Consider the following 16,284-nt stretch of genomic DNA (forward strand, 5'->3'; position numbering starts at 1 on the left):
GCAGTTCCCCTCAAGAATGTCCTGATGGGCTTGTAACAGGTGTACACCTTATGAAGTCTCCACCCTTGTTCGTCTGTTCTCTGACACCCACACAGCCAGGAGGAATGTGTACAGGGCTCTTCTGTGGCTGAGGCTGCAGGCAGCCTCCAGGGAGAGCTGGGCAGAGGCTCAGGACCAGCTGAGCTGGCTCCTCCTCCAGGGTTTCTACACTGCTTAGAAGGAGACACAAACCACAGTCTCCCACCTTGGGCAAACCCAGGACCATTCCCAGAAACGGGGAAAATGGGGCCTATCACTTGGAGGGAAACAACAGGCAGCAGCTGCAGGAGCCGAATCTAGTTTCCCGCTCTCCCAGGACAGCATGTGTGGTACATGTGAGGACCTGGGACCTCTACTTTCCAAATGATGCTACAGTGTTACAAATGCCCCATGGGTCAAAGGAAGGCAAGTGGGTTTTAGGCTGGCAGAGGATGTGCCAGAGCCCATGGCGGCTGCCTTCTAGACCCTTGGTGGGTGGCACAGAATGAGACAGACTTCACAGTTCTCTGTGGAAATGCCTCTCTTCCAATATTATTACCATGTGTGTGGCCAGGATTTCTTCACAGGTGGCAATGTGTGGCAGCAGGTCAGTGCCAGACACAGGGTTTGGAATAAAGCTGTTTGTCACTAAGCCAGACACTACTGCCACTTTAAATTCATACCTTAAAAATGTCTCAGCTGTAAAGTGGACAGTTCCGATGAGCTAAGAGCAACTTGGGATCCTTGCAACTGTAGGGAGCACACAGGGTCCCAAGCACCAACTTCTGAGGGTCTCTAAACCCAGATATGCTTTCACCCCCATGAGCAGTGCCCATCCTTTTCCTGGACAGAAGCCGCCAGCAAGTCCCTCTGGGCCCGATCCAGGGGCAGCCTCCCACTAAAGTTGCTAGTCCAGCACTGCCAGCCCTGACTGACCTTCAGCTCTCCCGTAGCCACCTTGAAGACCAGCTCCACCACGCAACCCACGGCCAGACGAGCTGCGCCTGATGAGTGCACCTCGTTCCAGATGGTGTCACTGTCCACCTGCGGGAACAATGCACCGTGTCAGTGTCACCTCGCCCTGAGGGTCCCAAGGCCTAAGCTCGGCCCTGTGGCCTCATCCACTCTCTGCCAGGCGGACCCTGCTCCGCTCAGGACAGGCCAAAGTGCACCTCATGGAAGAAGAGCATCGAATGCTCCAGAAGGAAGAAGCAAGCCCACCCCTTCTTAGCTGCTCCCACGGACTCTGGCGAATCCTAAGCACATCGAGATCACTGTCTGCTGAGGTTCAGTTACTCCAATAACTACCAGTAAGAAACTAAGGGTCCACCAGCCCCCTCCTCAGACCGGGGCTGTGTTTTATGCTCATCCGGTCGAGCCCTCTAGCCAGCAGAGCGCTATTCTAGACTGGGTGTGGCAGAAAGGTGGACCATCATGTCTGCCTGGGTGACCTGAGCCATCAGCTGCTTCTGCTTCAAAGGGCAGACGATCTGAGTCTGTTCCCAGGTCCTGGCTGCCATATGGGAGAGGAGCTCGTCCAGCCAGGTCTGTGGGACCCGGGTGGGGCTGGGGCTGACCACCTCTGGCACCTGAGCAGCTGCTCCCAAGTGTGTCCCTGGAGTGCAAAGTCCTGCAGGGCCACTGGACCTTTCCTGGAAGGTGCCAGTCTGGAGAACGCTCTGCTGGCTGTGACTGAACCTTATTTAACTTCAACGCAAGGTCTGCAGACACAGTGCGACCCTCCTTGACAGCACTCTGTGAGCAGAGATGCTGCCCTCCTCATCCCCAGCACAGCCCAGCCTGCGGGACTCCTGCTCATGGTGAGGCCAGAGGCCCCTGACAGGCAGCCTCACCCTCACCCTCTGAGCAAGTCACCCTGTACTGCTTCAGTGAGGGTCGCTCACTTCAGTGATTGGATCCCTGCGCTCTTAAATAGTTTCCAAATGTCAGAGGATGCTTTTAACCTCACATCCCTGCTCTGCAGCCCTGACACCAACACCCTCACAGCGGCTTCAGTTTTAAATTACACTAGTGTGTATCCACTGAGGTGAACAGAGGGACAGTACGCTGGCTGCGTACTTCAGTGGGGGAATGCTCACTACACTCAACAGTGCCAGGTCCAGGGGCGGCAGTGTCTACATCGGCGAGGACAAAATGACTGAGATTTCCTTCCAAAATGCCACAGCTTGACCTCAGGCTAAGCAAAGGCAGCAAGGAGGATGACTGGTGACACTGTTTGCTCTGTGGGTCCCCACAGGGCCTGTCAGGAACAGCTGACACAGCCAGGGCCAACCCGTGCCACTGCCACCGAACAGCCTGACAACATCCCCCACTGCTGTGGTCCTGTGATGCTGCTGCTCAGCTCAGGCTGGCTGTAGAGGGGCTGCACCTCCTGAGCATGGGTGAGGCAGGAATGGACATGAAGGGAAGCGCAAAGAGGAGGCAGAAAAGAGGTGGTGGGGAAATGTGGAGGAAGTCTCCAGGACAATCACAGGGAGGTGCAGCAAAGTGGACAACTGACGGGTGGCAGGCTGAGGTGATCTCAGCACTTCTGGAGGCTCACAGCCCACAAGTGGCTGGGGGACACCTGGCCCTGGCTGCATTCATCAGCAGGGCTGAGTCAGGCCAGGGATCACAGAGAAAACCAGGGACACCAATTCCACACTAACTTGAAACAATAAATGAGGTGAACTAGGCAGAAGTTTCTTTCATTTGGTTTGAAAGTAAAGGTCAAAACAACCCAAAATCTGTATTTGGCAGAGCTGAGGATGGACGTTTTAACTTTGGAAGTACCGCTCCACAATGGAAATGTCAAGCTAAGGTGCTTCCAGAAAAGTGGGTCAGCCTTGTTAGGGGCTCTCCACAGGGCAGAAGGGCCTGTGCTCCACACAGTCCAACACTGAGCAGTGGCCCCAGTGCTGTAAGAAGGCCTGCAGCTGTACAGCAACCCCAAGCCAGCCCTCTTCCTGCTGGAGACCGTGTGGCAGATGGGCAGAAAGGGAGGCTGAAGAAGATGCAGTGGTTTACTTCCCCTGTGCCTGCTAGCTCTGTCTGCCCTGTACCCAGTGGGCTTCCACACCCCGATGTGAGGCGGAGCCCTGGCCATCTCCCATGGTTCAGTTCTAGTTTACTGAGGGAGGGGGCTTCTTGGGTGCAACCCCCAGGTCTGAGCTTACATTTAGCTTTCATTTGCAAATTATAAATTCTGCCTTGCATAGGCCTGGTGGCTGCAGGGCAGTGCAAATCCAAATCTTTTTAAGTGTGGCCAAAACCTTGCCCTCAATTAGGAGATTGAAGCCTATTTACAATACAAAATAAAATAGCTCTGGGAGGGCTCAGTGGTGGTATGAATAAAAGCCATTTATTCTCTTTCTGACGGGATAATTTTCAAAGCAGTGATTTCTGTAAAGACTCAGGAAGAAAACAATTTTGTTTCATTTCCATAACAGAATCCAGACCTCAAGCTTCACCCTGGACCTGTGATTACACACACTGCAGGTTCAGCTCTGACAGCTCTTGCTGTCCGTTGGCTGCCACCACCTTGCCTGTCTGTGACCTCTGCAGGCCCTTGGTGTGAGGGACATGATAGTCAGCAGTACCTCGGCTTGGCAGGAGGCCCAGTGTCCCCTGCAGACTGCAGTGTCTCTGGCACTGCCAGCCCCTGGCTCACAAGAGGTGCGTGTGCAGGGAGCCTGCTACCAATGAGAGGTCTGGCCATGGAGGCCAGGTCTGCCTCGTGCAGACAGAGGACTGGGCTGAGAGGGAAGGCCTTTGTATCCCCTGCCTAATCTACGTGCCTAGCTTAGAACACCATCTGCACATGGGATAGAGGTTGCCACAGCCCAGCTGGCTGCTTCACGGGTGTCACATGGCTGCAGGTGACAAGGTCACTGCACCAGGAGTGTAGCCTGCAGCTCTGGATGGGGAGTTGACATGGACAAGCACATCCTGTCCAAGGATGCTGCTGTGGACTGAGGAATCTGTGGTCCTCACGTGAGGCCAGCCTCCTAGCCCGGGAGCGAGAGCACACATGTGCCAGATGACACACGTACCTCTCGAGAAAGGTTTCCAAGCCCCATGATCAAATGCGCCCAGCTCAGTGCCTCTGAAGACACACATGGCCCTGTCCACCCAGCAGTGGCCATTGATGGAGAACGCCTGCCAGTAATACCCAATGGGAGGGAGATAAGGCTGGGACTTCTGTGACCACTGGGACGCTGAGAGCAAACAGGGCATTATTTTATATATTAAAGAGCTACTTACCCCAACACCACCGCAAGGTAGCCTCACAAACACGGAGGTCAGGGAGCCTGTGGGGAGAGGACAGGGTCAGGTGCTGGGGATGCTCCACCTTGACCTGTGCCATGGCACCAACACCTGCACCGGCCCACACACGTTGTCCTTGGACTGCTGCAGGTGCAGCTCTACCTCTCCATAGCATCAGCCCCTCCTAGGAGTGCAGCTGCCAGGGGGCACGGCCTCCTGCTGGTGCTCAGTGCAGGCAGGAGGCCCTGCACCCCAGCTGTGTCTACTGCCAGCCTTGCTGCCTGGACACTGATCCCAGCACCCCAGTGGATGCCACCCCCAGCCTCACTCCGGCACTGGTCCTCTGGGGAGGAAGAAAGGGGCTTTCAGAGGCTGGTGATCTTCCAGACCCTCCCACCTGACCCCCACGTCCGCACAGGTGACTTCGAGGCCCACCGCAGCTGGCCCTGCCCCAGGTCACCAGGGACCATGCACACCCAGTGACAAGGGTGCATTGGAGATGGGGACTGGGACCCTCTCTGTGTGAGCCCAGAGTGAGTAGAATACGGGAGGGTAAGGGAGACCCAAAGCTTGGCCATCAAAAAGGAGGAGAGCAGGCCCTGGGGTGGCCGAGAAGTGTGAATGTGCTCAAGGCGTCCTTCAGGGATCAGTCTGCTGAGTGCTGCTGGGAGTGCCATGCCCTCTTCTGCCCGTCTGCCCTAAGTGCCGGCTGCCTGGTGCCACAGGACAGCTGGGCTTGCCCACGTGGATGAGGGTGGCACAGTGCTGGGAAGAGCACTGTAGGCAGCCAGAGCTGGAGGGGCAGTGAGTACAGGAAGGGTTGGGAACACTGTCTTGTGTACCAGACACGTGCTGACCAGGCGCCCAAAAGTGTGGTGCAGAGAACAGACAGGAGTGCTGCAGCTGGAGGCCAGGAGGGGCCAGAAAGGTTCAGGTTTACCTGAGACAAGGTAAGAGCAGCCTCTGCTGGAGGATAAAGTGGCCAGCTCAGAGGTGGCACCTGCTGGGACCGGGCCCAGAGTCCTGTGCAGGGGTCTCCACATGTCAGGGAGCCCTGGTGGGCACTCCATGTGCAGGTCTGTGCAAATGGGTGTCCACCTGGCCTGAGCCACCGGGACAGCCCCAGAAGAGGCCCCATACTTTTCCTGCTGCCCTCAGCCTGTAATCTCACACCCACTGAGGCAGCAACATTGCTGTGGCCTCCCCGCCTGCCTTCTCCAACACGCTGTACGCATTAAAGAGCTACTTACCCTGCAGTAAGTACTTGCATCCCACCCAAATCATCTTCTTACCACCCTCCTTGCCCTCATCCTCCTTTGGCTCCATGAGGGCCTATCTGCCTAGATGCAGGGCTCCCAGGCTCGGGCTCCACTTCTGCAGGTGAACATAGTGTACAGAATAGCACTGGTACATGACACCCCTGGAGGAGCTGTGTGAGGCTGAGGATGGAGGAGCAGGCCCCAAGCAGACTGAGCTGCCTGCTGCCATGTTCCATTGGTTACCCGATGGCCTGCTTCATGCCCAGCTCAGAACCGCTGGGGCTGGGATGGCTTCTGGAGCGGCCCTGTGCCATCAGTTTCTGTCCCAGTGCAAGGACAGTGTGGGTGTGAAGAGCTTCCTCTTTCCAGGTCGCCTGGGCATTGGTGCACACAAATCCATATACCCGAATGTGGCATCCAGGACTCTGTAGGAGACCGGATTCTCCTTGCAATTACAGCCAGAAACATGTATGTTCTTGCTCACTACATGGGTGCAGTCACATGACAAACAAAACACAGGCCAGGGTGGTCGGCAGGGCTTGGTGTTCCCAGCAGGAATCCATGTGGCAGCAGATTGAGGATCTTGGAGTGCCAGTCACCAGCGGTCCCTAGACACCCCTGCTCTGCAGTGTGTGTGCTGCCCTGGAGCCCAAGCGTGCAGCCTGGCTCTGTTTCTGAGGTCTGGGGTCACAGTCACCTAGTCTGAGGCATGAAGACCACCCTCCCTTGTCTGTACGTTAGGCAGTTTCCCTCCTCAGGAGCAAACTATCCGAGCAAGCACTGCCCAGGCCAGGCTCCCTCTCTGTAGCACTGCTGTTGTACACCACCATTAGACAAGGTCCAGGGTGGGGAACTGCTCACCACTGCCTGGAGTCCTCTCTAGGCAAGCCTGCAGGTATGGCCTGTCACCTGGTCAGTGACCAGCTACAGCAGGTCATTCATTGCACATGGCTCAGATACTTGCGGATTCATTTCAAAGAGGAAGGAAAATCATGCAGTAACATTACATACTTAACAAGGGTTATGCTAACAGAATCCGAGAAAACCACTGCTACCATGTCAGAAACCTGGGACAGCAGAAGCTAAATGTGGCCCTCCCTCCCTAAAGTGCTAAGATGACGGACCAGTATGTTTGTGCAGTTCAAAAAGGTTTAAACACACGCTGAGCAGGAAAGAAAAGGACACAAAATGACCCCTCATCTGGCGACGTGCGTAGGTACACGCACAATGATGCCAGGCGGCAGTACCACACTCGGCCAACAGAAGCAACACCAAGCCTGTGAGACCCACTGTGGGACAGCAATGGTGTTAGCACGTGGGAAAGCATTTCGGAGAAGAACATGAAGTGCAGGAGGGGCTTCAAGGGATCACTGGTGGCCTTGAGCCGAGGAACAGGCTGCCAGGCAGCCTAGTCAGAGGGAGGGCAAGCCCCAAGCCCTCAACCAAGTTCCTTTCCTGAAGGCACTCTCATCCCAGGTCTCACTTCTGTCTAGCAACTGGTCTTAAACCTGGTCCAAAACAGGATTAAGAGCCTGGAACATTCTCCCAATGGTGAATTTATATCACCTCTCCAGACTTGGGGACCAGCGCTCACCCTGCTGAGTCTCGGAGGTTTGGAAGACTGGCACGCAAAGGCCCCACAGTGGAGGGCCGAGCTACATGGGCCCTCAGGGATGGACAGGGAGACTCAGGGTAAAGAGGCAGGGCTTCTGCTATTCTGTGGGGAGGTGCAAAGCAGTGAGACTGCATGAACTGTTCAGGAGGGCTGGCCAGCTAAAGTCCTGATGGCTGCTGAAGTCGTGTCCTGATAGTACTGGTGACTACGGCAAAGGTCCTGTTGGGTGCCGAGGCCACGGCAGCTACTTCCACACTGCAGAGCCTCTGCCCTCTCCCATGCCTGTGCTCATTTTGGAGCCTCTCTCCCGGGTCACCCAGGCTCTCTTGCAGCTGCCAGGCCTTCTATAGTCCCAATCTCCCGGGCCTGGCTCTGTGGCAGCCCTGGAGTCAGCTCTGAGCACATGGCTCTTTCTGGAGAACACTGAGGAGCCTACACCACCGGCACAGTCTGGGTCACTGCCAGCCCTGCCCGCCTCTCCTTTTGGGCCAATGATTCCCACTAGGGATGGCTTCAGGGTCCCTCCTATGGTCCTTAGGCTGACAGGTGGGATGGGAACTTTAAGCTGAATAGCAAGGACAAAGCTGGCTACTGTAAGGGGATCACTGCACAAGGCCAGCTGAGGCAACCCTGCCATACTGGCAGCATCTAGCTGGGTCTGGATGCATCTCAGAGAGTGGGCACACAATGCTAGGGCCTGCAGGGCTGGGAGCGGGTTTCTTGCTCCGGGGTAGAGCTGGTGGGTGGGATACCAATAGCTGGGCGGGAGGGCAGAGCAGGAACCATATGGCTGGGGCCAGTGCGTGCCCAGATGAGCCTGGGACAGTGTAGCCCACATGGCGGTTCAGAGGCATGTGGTATGGTCACATGGGGACCCTCCTTGGTGTCTTTCCCTTTGGCAAGCTTGTCCTCCATGGGCTTTCTGACAGAGAAGCTCCTGAGGTTCAAATCCCAAGAGCCCAGAGAGGCCTCCACTGTGCCTTCCTGCCTGCAGGTCTGGGTGCAGACCTCAGAAGGGAAAGGAAGGGAGGGGATGCCCTTCTGTGCTGCCTTGTGCTCTGCTGAGTACAAAGGTTCCTCCTGGAACCTTGCTACGCTCCTCCTGTCCCTCCATCCCTCGATGGGTCCTTGAATCCTGCAGTTCTGGGACCACCTGGTCAATTGCTCTATAGCCACTTCCACCTCCTCTGCACCCTCAGCGCTGGGGGACTTCTCCTTCCACTGATGTTTTCCAGCTTCCAGCTGCAGTTTTCTCCACTTCCTGTGAGATGACTGCAGCTTAGCCTCAGCCCACGACTTTCCACCTGTCATCGTGCTTTTGATTTTCACCTTCTCTGAAGGAACCACGGTTCTCCTTTGCTTTGCATGCAGTGAAGATGTAGTTTCTTCTAAGGACACTAATGATGGCTTTGGTCCCCGCGTCCCCTCCTCACCCCAACTGCATGGCCTGTCTGAAGCTCCTGTCAGATGCTTGCTTGTGATGGAATGAGGAGCCCACTGCTGGAAGGCGTGGGTGGGCAGGGACTGGCAGGCAGTAACTGTGAGCCCTGACATCAGGGGTCTTGGAGTGGTTGTCAGAACCTTCTGCTGGCTGATCCCTGAAGAGTGGCCTCCTGCCTTCTGCCTGGAGGGTAAAGATGGATGTGTGGAGAGACCAGCGGGGAGAGGGTGGGGAAGGAGGTTGGATGTCCAGCCTAGGGAGTCCTGCTGTGCCCATTCTGGAGAAGTAGCAGCTGCCTGGTACAGTGGAGCCAGGGTCCTGGCATAGGGGTCAGAGGCCTCTCCATCCACCCTGGCCCCATCCCCAACTTCAGCTTCTATCTGGTTCTTCTGTCTGTAGCCCTGGGTCTCTGCAGTCACTGTTCCTGAGTCTCTGGGGTCTTTCTTTCCTGCTGAGGCTGGGCCATCTCCATCGGCTTCTCAACCTCCAAAGCCTGCTGCCATTAACCCCCTTCCTGTTTCCCCAAATGTCTGTCTGCAGGCAGTGGAACCGAGAGCAGCACGACCCAGCAGTGTCCTCACAGCCCCCAGGTAAGATCAGCTCCTGCAGGGCGCCTGCTGCAAAGGATGCCCTTGAACTTCATGACAGTGAGCAGATAAAGGAGTGGATGAACAAATCATGAGCGAGTAAGAGGAGGAGGGGAAGGGTGAAGGAACATGGAAGGAAATGATGAGTGGGAGGAAAGGGGGCAGTGAAGGAGCCAATGGGGGGTAAGAGGAGGGGTAGTGAGGGCACTGCACCCCCAGGTTGCCTGCCCAACACAAACCTGGCACAGAGCAAATCTTCCACAACCTTACATGCTACATGAAGGACCAGCCAAGCCCACCTGCCTTGCCAGCTGTGCCCCATAGCTCCTGCTGGGGGAAATGTTGAAGGGGCTTTCCCAAGGGCAAGGACGGAAACAATGATCAGTGACCATCCTGCTTCAAGGTGGCTGGAGGCTGGGGAAGAAATTACTCAGCCAAAAAGGGTGCCCATGGAGGCCTGACCTGCACCTGTGTTTGGACGGCCTTGGAGTTGTCCCCATGTCTCTGTCCAGGGAGGGCACTGACCCCCAGTCCCCAGTCTGCACCTAGGGAGCCTGCAGAGCCCTGTGGCATTTGTCAAGCTCCACCTGTACCTGCTGAAAACCTTGGGTCAAGGTGGGGAAGCCCTGCTATATGCCTCTCCTGAGGCCAAGGTCTCTCCTGCACTTGTGTACAAGAAAGCAGCAGCTTCCTGCCCTGCAGCTGATGTCTGATGCTTGGGAGAGGTAGCCAGGCCATGACTCTCCACTTGTGCTGCCCTAGCCACCGGGGCCACGGGCTAGAAATGTGACGGGGAAGATCAAACCCAGCAGGGATGTAAGGAAGGCTCTGAAATACCTAGAAGTTTCTTACTGTCCAGCTTCTGCCTGTTGAGGGGGTTTGTGCCATACAGCAGCGTGTGGGCCTCTGAGTGTACCGTCTGCAGCTCCTCCAGAGTGGCCTTCCGTCCACGGACGCACTGTAGGGACAGAGCAGAGAGGAGCTCGCATCTCCATGCCAGCTGTCATTTCAGCTAGTTGGAATGCAATTGCCGAGGGGACTCAGCTCCATGCAGGAACATGCAGTCACTGGGCTCCTGCAAAATGCACAGTGAGTATCACCTGACACAATATTTAAAAATGTTTTGAGGGATTGCATTTGAAACGTAGCTTTGAAAAGCACTTAAGAAAATAATCAAAGCCCTCAATACACCACTGTTCACTGTCAAACAGCAATCTGGCCATCGATTATTGAGTGGCCCTGAAGTAGCAGAGCTGCCAGTGGCAGTGTGGGCACTCTTTACCCCAGGGCCTGGCCCTGGGGTCTGAGTCTGCTGTGCCTGTCACACTGCACCTGTGTGCAGGGAGCCCTCTCGGCGGCACAGGCTGGCATGCTCGGGAGGTTGCCATGCCTGGCTCAGAGCTGGGGGAACACGTCTCCCTGTGGTCTAGAAACTCCTCAAATTAAGAGGCAACTTTCAGGTGTGCCCCAGAAATGAACAGAAAAATTACTGCTGTTCAGTTGAGAAGTTATTTACGTAAATGTTGAGAAGGGAAATGGTTTAGACATGAGATCGAAGCCAGCATCTTACACAGCCTGGCGAACTCAGGGCCATGATGCTGGCCATCGCCTAGGTTCCATCTTGTTCTGCCTGCTTGTTTGGCCCAGTGCGCACAGACCTGCAGGTCTCAGTGCCTGCGCCTGTACATGAGCCTCGAAGCTGGGGCTGTGCTGTGCAGCAGATTTTAGGGGCTGCTCTTGCCACAAGCAGCCTGTACAGGGGGCTTCCTTGCACACACACTATGCCCTGGTCTTGCTTATGCAGGCAGAGGGGCAAGGGTGACCAGCAGAGCTTGGCATGCAGTGGCCCCTGTGGGGGAGATTATGCTGCTGGGTGGGTCTCTATATGTCTTCCATCCTCACTTCAGACAGAGTGGGGCCTGTGCCACATACTGTTCAAGCAGGGTCTGGGTGTGCCACGCTCTCAGCGGCTTGTAGGAGCACAGGAGTCAGCATATGGGGTCAAGAAGACCAGTGAGTGAGGACAGCAGGAAAGGTGGGCAAAGGCAGTGGCCAGGTGCCCCAGGTGCCCAGAGGCTGGGCCTTTGCGTACAAGTTGAGCTGTTGTGAGAGATCCTAAGTTAGACTAGAGGCAGAGCTCCTGAACTAAAGTGAATGCCAGTATGAGGAAGAGGAAGGACAATACCCATCCTCACAAGTATCAAGATGGATGAAATAGGAAGCACTGCAGCAGCAGGGCTGCAGACCTCCCACCAGCCCACATCCCAACCTGGGTATCACCACCAGAGTGAGTTGTAGATGTTTCTGCCCCAGGGCCGGGCTCCACTCTCACTGTTGTCCTGGGTGGCTGGGCACTGGGAGAAGCTCAGAGACTGACTATCCGGCTACTAGGCAACCAGCCTGGGCAGCTCTGCTCTGCCATCTTAGGAGCAAGGGCCTGGTTGGGAGCCTGGTGGTGACACGAGCTCCCCTGGGCTGAGCTCACACAGAAACCCCTGCCCAAGAGAGCAGCACATCTAGGATAGAGCCCATCCCTATGGCTGCTTCTGAGCTCCCTCCTCTTCAGGCCTCCTCTCTCCAGGGCTCTTCATCCAGTGGCTGTTTGCCTCTCCCCACTCCTGCCTGGCTCCTATTGGCTTTTCTGGCTGAGAAATGGCCCCTAAGTGCCCCTGGCTTGAGTGGACCCTCCTAGGAAGGGAGAAGCTGAACAGGGTAGACAGGAAGATGTGTGTCAGGACACCTCAAGAACTCATGATGCCCAGGGAGGGCCCTGGAAGGGGAGGAGCTGGCCACAAGGGGAGGAGTATCCTCTCAGTTTGTCTATTGGGCAATGCTGCCCTCCAGTGGCACAGCCGTCCCAGCCTCATCCCAACACTCCTGGTCACAGGATCACCCTCCTCAGGAACAGCGTTTCAGGAGATGTGTGTGCTGGCAATGGACCCCGTCACCCTGAAAATAGGTCTCACCAGTAGAGGTGGCAGAGGGAGCTGGGTCAATTCCTGAATACCCGAGCTTGTGAGAGAGAGAGGGAGAGGGAGAACAGGGAGTCGCGATAAGGGAGCCTGTGCTGAGGAGCTCGGCACTCCACAGCAGTGGGCTCCACAGCCCTGGCCAGGTGGCAGCCAGCTGCTCTGGGACAGATGTGGATAGAATTCTCTAGTTCACAGGACCCCTGGTAGATGTGTGGGGGGTGGGAGGCCCCCCTTCTTGTGGGCCTTCCAGGGAGACCCAGGGACGGCACCTGAATGATCCCACAGTGGGATTGTGAGCCACCAGCTCCCACCACAGGCCCTCCCTCCACACCTGTACACCTCCACCCGAGCTTCCTGCCTTGTCCTCTAGCTCTGGGGGCCCAGCCTTCTTTCCAAGTGTGGACTGGCCAGAAACAGCACCACCGAGATCTTTGTGTGTGACTCCCACCAGCAAAGGGACCAGGCTGCTCTTGGTTAGGTGCTGCCCTGTGGGAACTGGCACCTGCCAGGGCCTCCGTGAGGGCAGAGCACATATTTAAGCGAGAAGCCAGCCAGCCTGGTCTGAGACACTTTGTCACTTTGTCAAGGCCTGAAGGGCGGGGCACAGCAGGCATGAGGGGAACTGCTTCCCTGGTGAGGGCAGGGAGGCAGGATGGCCACAGAGGAGCCCTGGCACTGCTAGGAAGCAGGTGAGGTGTCAGAAAGGGGCATCAGAGGGGGAGGGCTGCCATGGGGTCAGACGCGGGTCTCAGGACAGCAGCCTTGGCCCCTGGAGTGGCAGTGCTGAGCTGTGGGCCCTGGGAAGGTAGGCCTGGTGGGGGTAACCAGGCACAGGGCCACCCATGCTCTGGGCCTCTTCCTCATGCAGCCACTCAACTCCCCTTGCCAGATGGACTGCATGCTTCCTGGATAAACCTCTTCCTTCTCAGGTGCCAGCTTCAGGGAGTCTGCTAGGGCAGCAGAGACACTGGGACAGGCTTCCAGGCAGAAGGCCTGCTGGGCGCCTGCCTGGTGATCTGGGTGGAGCAGCCCAGGCTCTTTCCAGTCACGGAGCCCAGACTCTGCCTGGTGTGTGTGGCTGGTGGTGGCCAGCGAGCGGGAGCAGAGCAGTGGGACCACCCCCCTGGCTCCCGGTGCCCTCACCTCACACTTGCTGCGCAGGCCGGTCTCCTGCAGGCGGGACCAGATGCTCTGGATCCTCCCAGCATGCTCGGGGTGGCTGTTGCTGTTCCCACAGGCGCACTGGTGCTTTAGCATCAGTGTGTCGTACACAAGGCCTGCAGGGAGGCAGGAGGGTCACAAGACTGCTGTGCAGGGTGGGCTCTCAGGCCTACAGGGTGAGTGTCATGCCCAAAGGGGCAGGTCGGCAGGTGTATTGATGGTGCAGTGCAGAGCTCTGGGTGATGGGACCATTGCGGGCCTCTTGGAGCAAGAGAAGCTGGTCCCACAAGGCCCAAATCACCTGGTCATGGGCCAGCCTCCGCGTGAAGTCGCTCTGCGAGCATAGTACTGCAGTCCTCGGAACCTCCCAGTGGGCACCTACACACGGGCCTGCTTACATGAGCAGCTTGGCACAGTGGAGCTGGGCCCGTGTGAGAGGGGCACACATCACACAAACTCAGGTGGCATGGTGCCCGAAGGAGCCATCACACCTGCTCTTGGAGGTTGGGAACAGGACTACTGGGCAGGGAATGGGACCCCTTGACAGGCAGGGCACTGACAGGGTGTCTGTCTGGGCTGAGGACATGGGGAGCCATGAAGACTGGGCTGCGGTGGCAGAGGGATGCAAGGTCCATCACTTCTGTGTCCGCCCTGAGTCACTCTCCCTGTTTGGGCTTCTCTTCCTGAGAAATAGCAGGCTCACTGCCAACCTGGATGCCTGGCCCTGGGCATGAGAGTTCCCCAGCTCCATCTCATGTGCTGTGCTAATGGGACTCGGTCTCTTGTACCTAAGGATCCCAGGTGCACCAGCAGAGCTAAGTGTGGATGATGAGACTTCTGGTAAGAAAGGAAGGAAGGTGGCAGAGGGGGTGGTGGGTGTGGGGCCCAGGAGTGCAGGCACTGGCAAGCAGAAGGCTGTGCTTGGGCCTTGGTGATGGCCACCCCACACTCATGCAGACACACCTCCCACAAATGTGCCTGCACACACAGCTGTCCCGTCCACCCCAGTCACAGGCCCAGCGCACCACTGCCCTTCATGTGAGAGAGCTAAAGGACAAAGGAGGCACCGCTCTGTGCAGCAGCATAGCTGCTGGGCCACCAGCATGCAGCTCCACAAGACAGCGCAGCCAGGGTGTGGGCAGGTAGGGTGGGGTACCAGGCTGTGTGTCCACCTGTGCACAGACCAGGCAGAGGAGTCAGCCCGGGGCCGAGCTACACCCCTAGCCTGGACCGGCCCTTCCCTTGGGTCCCTGTGTCTGTGTGCCAGGAAAGCGTGCTTCTCTTTGCACACCCCCGGAACCTGCAAAGGCACCAATAAAGCAGGGTGCCGGGAGTCCCCCGTGAGCACCATGGGATGAGCCCACATGATGCCACGCTGGGCTAGCCTGCTCAGAGTGCGCCAGTCCATGGCCCAGGTCTGTGTAGAAGCCTCAGCTGGCTCTGTGGCCTTCTGCAATTTTCCTTCTACTTTTTCTGAAAAGCAGCCCTTTAGTTTTAGGAAAGTTACTGCCACAGTTTTTCTCTGAATAGGAGCAGAATCGCAAGACTGGGAGGAGGATGTAACCATCTTCAAGGAAGGCAGAATGAGACCCCTTCTGAGGCTCATAAAGAGTAAATCACTGTTTATATAACACTTCTCTTCATGTGCCATTAAAAAGGAGTAGGAGCTCTGAACACCAGGGAGAGATATCCCAGTTTCCGCAGTCTTGGGAAACTACCCTCCTCTGCCAGGGCTGGGGCCAGGCAGCTCTGGCAGCTGTGGGCTGGGGTGCCAGGAGTCCAGCCTCCACTGCCCAGGCTGCATGGGCGCCATGTTCCTCCTTAGCTCTCACCCTCAACACTGGGAACCTTTCACGCCGAGGTCTACCCACCACAGAGAGAACAGGAGGCCTAAGTGGCACATGCAGACAGTAGGATTCTGTGACAGGAAGTGGGCTTCTGAGCCTGTGACTGGCCCCCAAAGCCAGCCGCAGGCTACACTCTCAGGGTTGTAGACACCCCAGCTCCTCAAGCCCTGCGAGAGACTGCATTACCTGTGGTGAACCTTGGCTTGCTGGGGGGCTCCTGGACAGTCACAGGGAAAGTGGCAGATGCTGGGGAGGACTGTGCCCGGGACAGAGGCCGGTGGCTGCCGAAGGACACAGGGATTCCTGCAGCCTCCATGGATGCCTGGTATGTCCTCAGCTGGTGGATCCGCTGTTGCTCCAGCAGGAGCGCTTGCTGTGGGGAAAGAGTCACTGGCTGCTACCCAGACCCTGCCACCAAGCCCAGGGTGTGGGTGACACACATGTGCTCTCACATACCCACAGATAGACTGTGCTGCACATGTGGCCACACTCTGAGTGGGCAGAGCACACAGCATAGCAGAAATAGCCCTGACTTGAGGTCATGGTAGCCCAGTGCAGGCAGACAGCACAGGCCATGCACAAGCCGCTTCTCTGCCTGCATGGTCGGGGTCACAGAGTCAGTCTGCCTGGGCTCTGTGGAGTGTGAGGTATCAGCAGGGATGTGAACCCTGCAGGACCCTGGACACCAGCAGAGGTGCCCCTGTGGGAGGCTGCGTAAGCCTTCCACAACAGGCAGAGGAAGCCCTCACTCAGCCTTCCATGCTGCCTACAGAAGGACAGCTTCTAACCAGGGGTTCCAGCCAGTAGACTGACTATTCTAGTATTTCTCTTCACTTCTGGTTTTATTTTCACTGGAATTTAATAAACCGGTCACTGGATTTCTTCATCAGTCTCTTGTGACTTTGGTGACTGTGTCAGTGCCTGACTAGCTTTCTGCATCCAACTCATACCATTTTCTGGATCTGTCACCAGTGCCTCTATGGCCCCCCAAAGCTCCTGGCTTCTGATCAGCTCGCACACCTAGTAATTCACCATCAGATCAAGCTCCCTGTCTCTCCCCAGTGTTAGTGCTCATGCCCAATCCCACAAGCATGGGGCTCTGTGCTAGTCTGTGCCTA

General features: G+C 56.8%; 1 protein-coding gene across 8 annotated transcripts in view; it reads right to left on the minus strand.

The window, feature by feature from the left end:
* Hdac4 (histone deacetylase 4) overlaps positions 1-16,284 on the minus strand; it is a 250,766-nt gene that overhangs the window by 22,666 nt on the left and 211,816 nt on the right. For 7 of the 8 annotated variants that reach the window (XM_033764730.1, XM_010615696.3, XM_010615705.2 and 4 more), the window contains 5 exons: positions 15,353-15,539; positions 13,302-13,435; positions 10,024-10,144; positions 4,282-4,328; positions 955-1,062 (listed from right to left, as the gene is read on the minus strand). In XM_033764730.1, the coding sequence (XP_033620621.1) occupies positions 955-1,062; positions 4,282-4,328; positions 10,024-10,144; positions 13,302-13,435; positions 15,353-15,539 (597 nt within the window). The remainder of the gene's footprint in view (positions 1-954; positions 1,063-4,281; positions 4,329-10,023; positions 10,145-13,301; positions 13,436-15,352; positions 15,540-16,284) is intronic. The other variant, XM_033764731.1, reaches the window with a different exon arrangement.

The sequence above is a fragment of the Fukomys damarensis genome, unplaced genomic scaffold (genome assembly GCF_012274545.1).
Source record: "Fukomys damarensis isolate Sample0158 unplaced genomic scaffold, DMR_v1.0_HiC HiC_scaffold_16, whole genome shotgun sequence".
Classification (NCBI taxonomy): domain Eukaryota; kingdom Metazoa; phylum Chordata; class Mammalia; order Rodentia; family Bathyergidae; genus Fukomys; species Fukomys damarensis.